General features: G+C 35.8%; 1 protein-coding gene across 4 annotated transcripts in view; it reads right to left on the reverse strand.

Moving 5' to 3' along the window:
- Window positions 1–7,093: 7,093 nt before the first annotated feature.
- The window catches only part of LOC149793542 (uncharacterized), a 69,968-nt gene continuing 63,524 nt past the window's right edge, over window positions 7,094–13,537 (reverse strand). For all 4 annotated transcript variants that reach the window (XM_089967518.1, XM_089967517.1, XM_089967515.1 and 1 more), the window contains one exon: window positions 7,094–9,862. In XM_089967518.1, the coding sequence (XP_089823644.1) occupies window positions 9,531–9,862 (332 nt within the window). In that variant the 3' untranslated portion in view covers window positions 7,094–9,530. The remainder of the gene's footprint in view (window positions 9,863–13,537) is intronic.

Consider the following 13,537-nt stretch of genomic DNA (forward strand, 5'->3'; position numbering starts at 1 on the left):
TAATGCATCTTGTATTGCTTTGAATATATTGGTTCATATTACATTGGCTTTAAACAAATGTCAGCGGTTAAACTTCCATGACTACTCCAAACTAGAGATGAAATGAGGTTTTGGCTTCAAAGGTTATAAATTCTAATTATTTTATGTTTATTTTCATCTGTTTATATTAATTTTAAGGTCGATGCTAATGCAGTCACTGAGTTCACTCTGAGTATTGCAGTACTACCCACTCATTAACGTTTGAATGTATACAATTTCGGAAGCTCAACACACGTACATATACTGATTAATTATAACCAGACACTAACAACATATAATCAAAAATACTAATAGCAGGTAATTATCCCAGTTAATTATATAAATTCTTGCCAAATCTATACAAAATTAATTGTTAAGCAGCAATTTATATATTAACACCGTGCGTAGGCCAAAAATATGCATCCTATTGCAAAGGCTAAGATAGGTATGTATTTTCTTCTAAAACATTATACATATATGCATGACAATAATTAGTATAGATAATATAAGTGCATCAATTACTGTGCTATCTAGATGCATACATCAGCTTCGTTAAAATGTTGTTTTCTATTACTCAGCAGGGTGGGGGAGTGCCTGGGTCAGCAACGAAAAATAACGATTGTCGTTAGATTGGAAACACACCTACTTGTGTGTGAATTACTCCGAATAAAACGCAGAATGAAAATCGTATCTATATTAATGTCGGTTCAAACGTGATTACAGTCAAGGAATGTCCAAGTTGGCTAATGGAGAGATAAGTTTTAATGATAAAATGAAGGTGATTAATAACTTGCGTCGCTTGATTTCATAAAAAAAGCTTTCTCTCTGTAAACATAAATGGATAGTTTGACGCTTTGAACCGCTTGAAAATGTTGACCGCTTTAATTTCATTTTGGGTGCTTCCTGAATTCGAAGTGAGGTGTACATCGGGTATGTCAAAACAAAATCTAATTTGACTGTGAAAACTCCGACTGAAATGTGGAAATGTCTTATCATATTTTTTAAAAGACTTGTAAATGATTAAGTATTTAACACAATGTACAGTGTATGCACTTTATCCTTATGAAGAGCGTCTCCTTTTTAAATTTCGTTTGAAAACTGTAGACTTTGCTGTAAAGTGAAGCATGTTACCAATTAATGGGGAACATATTAACTAGGTTAACTACAATTAGTGGTCACGTAGCTTTAATATGCACGATTTTACACCGGCAGTAGGACGAATAAAACTGTAAGGCTTTCTATTGCACATATCATTTTTTAGTTGCAATCTACCACTTTTGATTTTTAATTAAAACAATTGATAACAAAGAAATGGTAGTTTTACACGTTAGACTCAAGCATTGCAGAGACCGATTAGAACGTGTCTAAATACATTTTGGTATTGATAATGGAATCAAAATTTGGTTTAATTACAATTCCTCAGTTGACAGAAGAGCTATGGAAAATAAATGCGAGGGTTTAAGAACAAAAGAAGGAGCTACTTAAAATGTGTGTGTGTTAAAATGCATCTCACATCACATGTTACACGATGTCATTAATGTAAAGTTAAAGTAAATCTTCGGAAATGTGGTTCCATGGTCGAGAACACTTACCAATATACCATGGCTAAGTGACTATTTTGTAAAGAAAATGTAATTTTATCTCCGCAAAGGTAAATATTAATGGTTTTAAACATCTTTGTATTGTTCGAACTTGCATATATGTCGCGTTTAATTTAGTTGGGCTTTAAACGTACACTGGCTGAATATTATACACGTATGTTAGTTTTTGTTCCTATCGTGCTCCTTTTCAGATTTAAATTTTTGTACAGATGCACAGATTACACTAGCAATCAAACATAAATCAATATATTAATCACAAATATTTGCTAAGATGGTCATTATTAAGAAAGTAATTGTCTGGCAAGACCTATCATTCTTTCAATATGAATGTTTAATACTTATTTTGTCTGTCATTAATATATATATATATATATATATATATATATATATATATATATATATATATATATATATATATATATATATATATATATATATATATATATATATATATATATATATATATATATTGGTGTGTGTGTATGCATGTATACACGTGTACGGATGCATATATGTATACCGCCAGTTATATAATGCTCGTGTACATGTAATACGAAACACTGCTCAATATGTTAAACTATCAAACTATCGAAAGGGGAACGACATATATTTTATTTAACCTTTCTTGAACTCTGTTGTCAAATCTATGTGTCAGAAAGAGCCATTCATGCGTTTTATTCATTGCTCTCACATGGGGATATTTCTGAACATGATTACCGGCACCAAAATAGCCTTTGGTCAGATTTCGAATGCAAAACCAAAAATCGATATGTTATTATGTATATTTAATTTGGTTAATGGTCTCTTAGGGTTTTTACATTCCATTACATGCTAGTGTAATGTAACATTGTTTGCTGGACTTGACCTTATCCTAAATTAAGTTCTGTGCTGTTTGACCTGATTTACTTTTTAAAAATAGTTTCATTCTTCTCTATTGTGCATGAGCAAATTACCCAAATTATTATTTAGATAAACATATTAATATGGGGCAGGTTGTTTGTGATTCTAAAATAATTTTCATATTCTGCTATGGTTGAAATAAACAAGGCTCATTAAAATCATGCAATACAGTTATTTTCTATTAGGTAATAGTTGTTTTCAGAAACTCCTAATTTGTGATCTGAGGTCAAACAGAGAAAAATTTTATGTTGAGACTGTCACAATTTAGTCAGTTTTGCTTTAACAATTAGCACCGTAAATTGTGTTATCTTGTGTCCAATTTGAGTGTTTTTTATTCTTTCTTCTAATTATTGAATTCAAGTGATTATTTTACTTGGAAATACAAAGGTGATCTGATATAATTATTGGACAAAGACATTCACTGAATTCTTTCTTACGGAATTCAAAACTGGAATATTTTCTGTGATTCAACAAGAGAATGATGACACATCAACACTTCGGTGACTAATAAATGCGTAATTGCCTTCACTTTCTGATTTCATCATGATTTGCACTGATATTGGCTTAGAAAGTTTCATTGATAGGACTTGTGCTTTTTTAATTATTGGATTACAATTTGGATTTAATTCACAATACTGTAAGTTAGATTTTCTTTTCTCATTTTATGTTCTCATCATCATCATCATCATCATCATCATCATCAGTCGCATGACTTGGTGTGGTCGTTGAGGCACTGTGCTGATGAACATCTGACCAGTCCCCTCCACTTGTCTCGATCATGTGTCAATGCCTGTGTCTCCGCAAAACATTTCCTGGTCCATTCTGTGATGTTGTCAGTCCACTATTTTCTCTGTCTACCTCTCCTTCTGCCACCCTGGACGCGGCCCTGTAGGACTGTTGTGGATAGACTGTTGGTTCAAGTGACATGGCCATACCTTTTCAGCTTTCTCTTTTTGACGGTGGTGAGGAGGTCCTCATATTGGCCTACTTCGCGCCTGATGGTGTTACGCACTTCTTCATTTGTGATGTGGTCCATGTATGAGATGCCAAGGATTGTAGCATCTCATTTCAAGTGACTGGATTCTTCGTTGTAACTCTGCTGTCAGGTCCATGCCTCACATGAGTACAAAAAGACTGAGATGACTAGAGCTCGCAATAGTCTGATTTTAGTTTTCAGACAGATATTCTTGTCTCTCCAGATGGGTCTTAGCTTTGACATATCTGCCATTGTTTGTGCTGCTCTTGACAAAATTTCTGCTCTTGATCCCTATTCAGTGATTACGGAACCAAGATATTTGAACTGGCTCACTGTTTCCAATTCATGTCCTCTGACTTTAATCTTGGCTGAGATTTGTTTGCCACTATTCGTCATCAGTTTTGTCTTCTCAGCGCTAATCTCCATGTCAAATCTGGAAGATGTTTCATCCAGGTTCTTCACTAAGGTGGCTAGTTCGTCTTCACTGCCTGCCAGCCAATCAATGTCGTCTGCAATGCGGAGGTTGGTGATGTTCCGCCCTCCAATGTTGACTATCCCACAGCGGTTTTCCAGGGCTACGCTCATGAGCACTCTAAGTAGATGTTGAAAAGAGTGGGTGACATGAGACAGCCTTGACGCACTCCCACTGTTGTCTGGAACCAGTCCCCCACAGCACCTTGGGCAATAACTGCACTGGTAGCCTTGGCGTACAGCTGCTTGATGGCATTGGTTAACGTTTGACCCATGTTATACTTCTTCACTGTGGCCCACAATGCCTCATGCCACACTCTGTCAAAGGCCGTTTTGAAATCTATGAACACATGATAGATGTATTGTTGGTGTTGCGAGTACTTTTCGCATAGAACCTGATATTGAATAATTGTTATGTTGTGCTTCTTCCACTCCGGAACCCGACCTGTTCTTCAGCGATTATTTCTTCTGCTTGTGGTTTCAGTCTGTTCAAGATGATCTTCAGCATTACCTTACTAGCATGACTGATCAAACTGATAGTTCTGTAATTTTGGCACAGCTGGAGATTGCCTTTTATGGGAAGTGTTATAATCAGTGACTGGGTCCACTGTGTTGGCCATTCACCTGTCTGCCAGATCTTGTTGCAGATTTTTGTTAGTAGCGCTTTCACTGATTCTCCCCCATTCTTGATAAGTTCAGTTGGGATGTTGTCTACTCCAGCTGCCTTCCCATGCTTCAGTGCTCTTATTGCTGACTCCACCTCTTCTTTGAGGATGAGGAAGTTATCATCATTGGTGGAGTTTGGAACTTCAAGCACCTTTGGGTCTCCTGTGGACTGATGGTTGTAGAGTTCTTTGCAATACTCAATCCATCTTTCTGCAATTTCACTCGCTTCTGTGAGGCATTTTCCATTTTTGTCTTGAATGGTACTGACTCTTGGTTATTTCTGTCTGGTGAGGTCTTTCACAATTTGGAATGCCTTTTTGCTGTTATTCTTTATCAGACTGTTCTCCATTTCTGTGCACTTTTGTCCAATCCAATGTTCTTTTGCTTTGATCAAGTTTTTTTCTGATATTCTTGTTTATTTCTCGGTACTTCAATGCCCCTGTTGTGTCTGGTGTGTTTTAGTTCTCTTCGGGCATCACACAACATCAGAATTTCTTCTGTAACCCAGGGATTTTTTCTTCGGTCGATGGAGGCCAATGATGTCCTTGGCAGTTGCTGTCATGACTGTGTTGAACGTGTCCGTCATCTCATTGACATCACCATTCATCACAAGGAGTGGAGCAAAGTTTCCTCCAATTGTGGCTTGGAATGACTTGCGGATGTTATGGTCCTTCAGTTGTTCAAGGTTGAATTTGAGCCTGATGTTCTTTGGCTTGTTAATTTTCTTCAGCCTCACTCGGACGTTCATAATCAAGAGGTCATGATCACTCCCAACACCAGCACCTGGGAATGTCCATGTTTTTGATTTATTGATGCCAGATCGGTAACGGTTTTGAACCAGTATGTAGTCTATCTGGTTGTGATGGGTTCCATTTGGTGAGTGCCATGTCCAGCATCGTGAAGCTTTATGTTGTCCCAGGGTGTTGGCTAGTACCAAGTTGTTGTAGCTTGCGAAATCGAGCAGCCGTCTCCCTCTTTCATTGGTAAGTTTATTGCAAGAAGGTCCACGTTGTACTTCCCGGTCTTTTAGAGCATCTTTGCCAACTTTGGCATTCCAGTCTCCTTGGACAATGAGGATATCTTTCTTACTGACTATGTTTAGAATACCCTGTAGTTTGTTGTAAAACTCCTCTATTTCTTCATCATTATGATCGTTAGTTGGAGCATAGACTTGGATAATTGTGATGTTAAAGGGAGATGCTTTCAATCGAATGGAAATGATTCTGCTAGATATTGGGCAGCATTCAACCACAGATCCCTTGATGGCTTTGTTTACAAGGAAGCTTACTCCATTTATGGACTTGTCACACTATCCACTATAGTATAATATATGCCCATCTTCGGTTTGGCGTTCTCCTAGGGATTTCCAACTAACTTCACAGAGTCCCAGAATGTGCCATGTGTAGTGTTCCAGCTCATGTGTCAACTCTTGGAGTCTTCCTATTTGCGCGAGAGTTCTTCTGTTCCAGGTGGCGATGGCAATGTTGTCTCTCGCTCTGATTGTATGTATAGTACCAGTAGCACACTTGTCACCTCCGTCCTGGTGGACAACGGCAGGCGCCGGCCTTGTTTACCCGGGCGACGACCGATCCGGTATTGTAAGCTCAGATTTGTGCAGCATTATCAGTGTGTCTTGGGCAAAAGTCGTCTGCCGGAGCCCATCCCTCTCCAGACCAAGGAGTTGCCAGAAGGGGATGTAGTACATCGTCCAGCTGCCTTAGACTCTCTACTCCGGATTTTCTTTATGGGTTTACTCCCTTAACCTTTGGTTAACCAAAGCCGACCTGATAGGACTTGTGTTTTTTTTTATTCTTGGATTACAATTTGGATTTAATTCACAATACTGTAAGTTAGATTTTCATTTTTATTTTATGTTCTAGGGAAATAAATTATTTGTTACATTTTATCAAGATTGTTGTTTTCACTTGGTTATGCTACTTATTTTAAGAGCATATACTCATAACAATGTATCAGTGCAATTATGTGTTAATATTCGTGGATGTGTTTTTCAAATAGTACGTGACACTTCAATGCACGTGTATAAGTTATTGACCGCGATTGGGTATGTGTATTACTAGGACCATTCGAGTGCTTGTTTTGCGAGGACGCTTCAATCTCACCTTATAAACAAATTCATACGGGTCTGCGAACAGTGGCCACTAATGTGCTTGAGAAAGATTTCGATAAATGGACAATGCTGTGTTCGAATAAGCACTGGATAAGCCGGGTAGATTCTGTAAGTGATAGACAAACATCGATGCCTCATCGATGATCTGACCTTTGAAGTCAGAAAGATCTTGGATGGTGGACTTATTGTCGTTCACAGCACAAATCGGAACTCAAGCAGACAAAAATATTATGCTAATATATAAGTAATAAAGTGACATAATCTAGCAGTTTTACTAATATTACTTGTCTAGGATAGTATGATATATACTAGTAAAAAGTAAGAACCATCAAGTTTTGTGAAAGTCAACAAATACTTTATTTCCATATAATACAATGTGAAAATACGAGAAGTGTAAGTATTGTGAATTAATCTCACTGAAAAAACTTTTGTAGGATTACAGAATAACTTCAAACGTTGAAAACATTTTGAGGCACCTGTTATGGCCTCTGTTTAAGTGATGCGCCAATATACTTGTTGAACACAAAAATATAATAAATAAACAAACGATAGAAAAAATTATATATTCATTTTCAAGCTCTCTATAAATCGAAGTTTATATGTCTAAGAATATTATGTTTTGAGCAGATTGTATTTCCAGATAAGTGCACAGTGAATTAAATATTATGAACAAATAAATTACAGCCCAAACGAAGTACTGGAAATAACAATATTATGACAGACTTTTCATAGATCTTAAAGTACATATAAATATTTTTCTCTCCGAAAAGTACGATTTTATACTCCTCTATCTGACCCATATATAAATTAACATTTTCTAAAGAGCTATCACAAATTGGAAATTTCATGAAGAAGGTTCCAAATATTTACAAACAAAATCTTAACTATTATTAAAAGGTTAGAACATTATATAAAGAACATGTTTAATATAATGACCTTCATTTAGACCGTGACAAATATGTGTACTTTTAATAATAACTATCCTAATATTAAATCCATTATTACACAGGAAATATTAGCTATATAATAGTTGTTTTCAGTATGCATAAAACAAATAATTCAGGGCAGGTAGAACATTACCTTGATTTTGTTCCAGAACGAGTCCAAAACGCAATTATCCATAGCATACGGTGAACTTAAAAACAATTCAAATTAAATGGACATAGCACCAGGATCAGGTCAAGATGCTATACACCGAAACACACTCTCTACTGGTGCGTATCACAAACAAATGACGAGTTCGCGGACATGGCTGAAGAAAGTTTGGTAAGCGAATTTAATATCAGCGATTATCTGAAACTGGTGTTGTTTAGTAATGCAGAAAAGGTTATTGGTAAATTCCATGTCGAATACACTGAAACAATAATCGAAGAATATGTTCGAATGCGCACAATAAGGCACATGCACGTTGTTGGAGACTCCATAAATATTAAAATGGCAAAAGGTGCTCAACGGGTTTTTGTGCAGAAATATTTAAAACACGATATGTACGTGCTAATCCATCAAGATCGACGTGAATTAGTACATACGGCAAATGTGGTACGGTGCCAAAGCATCGTATGAGTGTTTATGAATCAACACATACGCGTTGTGTCATCGTGCTAGTGATTAACGTTGGTGCGTTTGTGCACTGTGCACGTTTATTATCGCATCAGAAGAAATATTGTTGGCAGTTCCGTATTTGCTGGAACAACATCTAATACCTCGCTCACAACGTATCTCCCTGGCGGTCTTTCATCCCATGGCTGAGTGGTCTGTTGTACCCCAAATGTAACTTATTGGACTATCATTCGATTCCAAAATCATAAACTTATACAACCGTGTACGAGGCCTACATTAATTTTATGCAGATATGTTTTTCACTAGAATATTTAAACAGTTGTGTTCCTATGATTTGTTTAATGCAGTCCATATCACTGTCGAAGTTTGATGAACTTATTTGCTCCCCATCGAACAAAGTTCTAGTAATCGCAGCTTGTCCATTAAGTGTCTGATATCGACTTGGATTTGCATAATATGTTTTGGCTAGACATTCTACACAATATGAAGATACTGTATTAATCAGTGGAAACACGAGATTAACTCACACATGCGTTCAGAAGAAAACTTTCCCGTCACTGATTTAATCTGACAGGCAATAGCTAAAGCGTCGAAACATGTTGATATACATCAGTTCGTGCACTAATCATTTGCGCTGCTGGATTAGGAACGTAATTGAATTATGGTGCAAGTACTGATAATATTGTTAGTTAGTGAAGAGAATTATGGGATAGACGTACATGAACCTAATAGCTATAGTTACTTCCTTCTATAAGATAACAACGTATAACATACAGGGATACATCAATTTATGAAGTGTTATATAGTTTGCATACTGGATTCACTTAGACAAAAAGACACTGCTTAAGCAATTATTTTATACGGTTTCTCACACGTTTTAAATTGAATGGTGCTATTAAATCTAAGATAGTAAATTACAGATATTTACACAATGTTTAAGCATTACCATAATATGATAATAATATATAATGTCAAGTTTGCTATTGACTACCAGATAGAAAGAAAAAGGTTAAGTATTAAATCTGACTCTCACTCTCTCTCTCTCTCTCTCTCTCTCTCTCTCTCTCTCTCTCTCTCTCTCTCTCTCTCTCTCTCTCTCTCTCTATATATATATATATATATATATATATATATATATATATATATATATTATATATATCTGTGTGTGTGTGTTTGTGTGTGTGTGCGTGTAATATATACATATGATATATCAATAATGACGTTCACTAAAGGCATTTGGTGCTTCAACCTTTTCCTTCGTATGTTTTTTTTTTTTTTTACGCCAGACCGTATTATTATTGATGTTCATTGCTGATATACAATCCTGACACTGATGTAAGTTATTACTGCAGCTGACACACATCGGTATAAACGTCGTATTTGTCACTGTATGGCCACAAGGTATAAAAAACATGATCCATTTCCTGGTATGGCATATCTTACAAAGGGCATCTTGGTGTAGTTGCTGTTGCTCTCTGGTAGGATTTAAATTGATACTAGGGTGATGTTCAGTGGCAGGTTCTGCTGTTTCATTATCTGTAACTTTAAAGATGAGTCGGATTTGATTGTGAGAAAAGCAACCCTTAAATAGTAATTTTTACGTCATTTTAAAACAGCCTAAGGAACTTATGTGTGCCAGGTTTGTCATGAAAGTATAGCTGTAAGGTACCAGTTGTTTAATGCTTATATAAGAATATAAAATATATGTATGAATTATTAAGCATCTAAATTGTTAGCATTTAACATTATGGCACAATGGAGACCTGTTTTAATTTAAAATACTAATGTAAACTTGTTTTTGTATTTCTTTTGAACGTTCAGAGGACATAAAGTGCGGTATAAGCACGGCAATTACTAAGTACTGACGAACGATTTGGTTGTTGATACGTATGACATGTGATTAAACAAAACTGGAAGCCCATTAAATCTACCGAGCTCCACATCCATTTCATAAGATTATATCACGAATTTAGACTGGGTTTTCTAACACCAGTTCTTGATTTATATTGCTCCTGTCATTGGAGACGACATATTAAACAAACAAACATGAAGAACATCAACTGCATACTCACTACCAAGACTAGTGCCAGTTTCATATTAATACAAAACTATAGTAACTATGATATTGATATTTCTTAATGGACTAACTAGAAATATGAACAGAGGCATCTGCTAGTTAAAAGTGCAAATATAATGTATATCATTTCTTGAATATCCTATGACTGAGTGCAACAACAACTGCCTAGTTATCACCTGTATGAACCACATTTACATGCAAACATAAAACATGTAAAATCGATGTGATATTCTGCATCATTGATACTTTCAGTTACTTTTCTCGATACATTTTATGTCACAACAGTGTCTACAGGTTTCTAGTTTTCAGATTGTTTTCATGTTTAAACATTTTCTCAGATCCATGTTTGCCAATTTATAAAAAGATATAAAATACAAAACTATATGCTCTCATCTTATCACATATGCATTAAAGATTAATTTAAGTGAGCTAGCATTTATTGCATTCCCATTAAGATAGGATCTGCAATTTGATTTTATAAATTATACAGCGCATCTGAATAATTTATCAAGCTGGGTTAATGCATAAAACCATATAAAGCATCGTGTTTCGTTGTAAATTTCATCTTTTAAAAAACATTAATTCAACTATGTTACATTAATGGGAACAGGATGCATACCACGTAATCCATGCATATATAGAACAAACCAATTTTGCATTACCATTATTGTTCTTTTTGTTAATACCAATAGTTGTAGCACTGCATTGCTCTTGACTCCTCTTACCCTTACGAGACATAAAAGTCAAACAAGTTGTTACGAATGAATATAAATTGTATGACTGACAAATATCACTAATAGAGATTACGAACAATTAATGTGGTACTTGCAGCGCATATGTAAGACCCAGTGCACCGGATATAAAGACATATGGACTAGTATGTCTACATTTGTTCTAAAACGTACTCAATAAGTATATGTTAGAATTATTCATAAAGAAATATAAAGATATTAACGCTATGCTAGACAAAATTCTTCTGTTGCCTTATAAGTGGACTTAAACTTTGACATATATATATATATATATAAATATATATATATATATATATATATATATATATATATATATATATATATATATATATATATATATATATATATATATATATATAAACCTGATATATTGACTAAATGCTTAATTCGTAATAAGCGAATGAAGTGTGAAATGTTTCCTGATTTGTACATTATAAGGTTTCATCCCATTTGCATGTAAGAATTAAGTATAAAAAAACTTACAAAAACGTACAAACAAGCTGAACTAAAGTAACGCACTAATATATGTCCTGACAAATATGACTTCCCTTGCCAAAGGGCAGGCATCTAGAACAACCGATACTACAGAGACTATTTTTTGGGGGGACGAGATACTGGTGAAGTGTTGGAATTATGAGCCTTGTATAAGTTATAAATCCTGGCAGCTTACTAAAACTGCCTTGGACAGTACTCAAACATATTATCCACTGTATGTGTGTCTTAGCGGTTGACGGTCTGTCAATTTAAAATACTATTTAAAATAACGGACACAAACTGATCCTTCGCTTAAATGACTCAACCGTGTCATCACTGTAGGATGATATGGATGTGTAATTGCTTCGAATTTAATAGAGATATCGATACCGAAGACAGGACAATGAAATAGGTACTAATGTACTCCACTTAGCATGAATCCAAACATCAGTTGTCTGGTGTGTACGTAGTACATGTGTATGAAGCAATATTGGTGCAAATTTAGAAAGTTAAATATAAAACAGATTGAGAACATCAGCGTTTGATCATATCGATCCTAATTACCATCTGGTAAAAACTCTTATTAGTATAAACGAGATATAAAATTTGTATGTGAATTCAACAAGGTACAAGACATACTGTATTGAATGCAATTCGTCATAATGATTCGTGCATTCGAGTTCCATACAAATAACAAGTATTTATTTTACTGCACTTTGTTGTACAAATGTTTTATTGTGTTTTCATTTCTCATTCCTATGAGCTCCACAACAAGAAGGCCGATATTTTGAGTCATTACAGTGTGAGTATATATTTATCTATCTAACTTTCGATCCATCTCACTATTTTTAATGTCTTCGCATTGTAGCGAGAAATTGTGCTGCGCAATAAATGGAATCAAGATTTCGGAATAGTCATGTGTATTTCGGCCAAAGTTCAGGAGTGTAAGTATTATAGTTTTTAGTCTAGAAATATGTGGATCATAGCCGGTTTGATAAAGATAAATTGAGATTCACATAAGAATTTGCAAAGACAGAAGATCATCGGCAACACACGAAATTAGAGGATGGAAACTATCATAATTAGGCGCATTGTTCTGTGCCTCAGAGCTCATCTCATATGTATACTATGATATATAAATTTAGAAACGATGTTCCAGTAACGAATAGTGTTCTAGTAATGTTAATAGGGCTTTCTAAAACTTAATTATACGCTATTGACTATGAATGAGAGAGTAAGAGAGACAGACAGACAGACAGAGATAGAGACAGAGGCAGAGAGACAGAGAGGGAGCAGCAGGGGGGGCGAATCCGACATTTTGTCCAATCGTCATTTGGCTTAATTAATACTTTCTGCACTCAGCGGATCCGGTGTCGTCAGCGCCTGGTAAAAAAAAACGACGTCGTCGCCGTTGTCATCGTCGAGGGGCCAAATCGACAATTGTCCGGACGTCATTTGGTTTAATTAATGCCTTCTGCGCGCCGATCCTAGCGTCGTCAGCGTCCGGTAAACACATCGACGACCGCGTCGATGTCATCGCCCCCCCCCCCCCCCGCTGCTATGATCTTACAAACAGAGTGATCACTAACTCCTCCTCTTGTAGATCAATTAGGTTATTTGACTGATCGGTAAGTCTAAAATTAATTCTCGTTAAAAACCGATTATGGCATCGCATATAGACCGGATTAATCGGACTCTCAACGATTAAGAATCCGGGAGGGGCTGTTGGTGAAAATGAATAAAGGATATACCCCTGTTGAGCTTGATCTGATTGCTTGGTATCCACCTGGTAACTCCCTTCGATAGCATCACACACTAGATTGATCGCTATCACCGATGCCATATTTACGTTGTACGGGGCAATATGCCTACCATCATCTCCGTTATCGTGTTTGAGGATAGTTAATGAATCGA

Source organism: Sinohyriopsis cumingii, chromosome 8 (genome assembly GCF_028554795.1).
Source record: "Sinohyriopsis cumingii isolate HCF-2022 chromosome 8, ASM2855479v2, whole genome shotgun sequence".
NCBI classification, from domain to species: Eukaryota; Metazoa; Mollusca; class Bivalvia; order Unionida; family Unionidae; genus Sinohyriopsis; species Sinohyriopsis cumingii.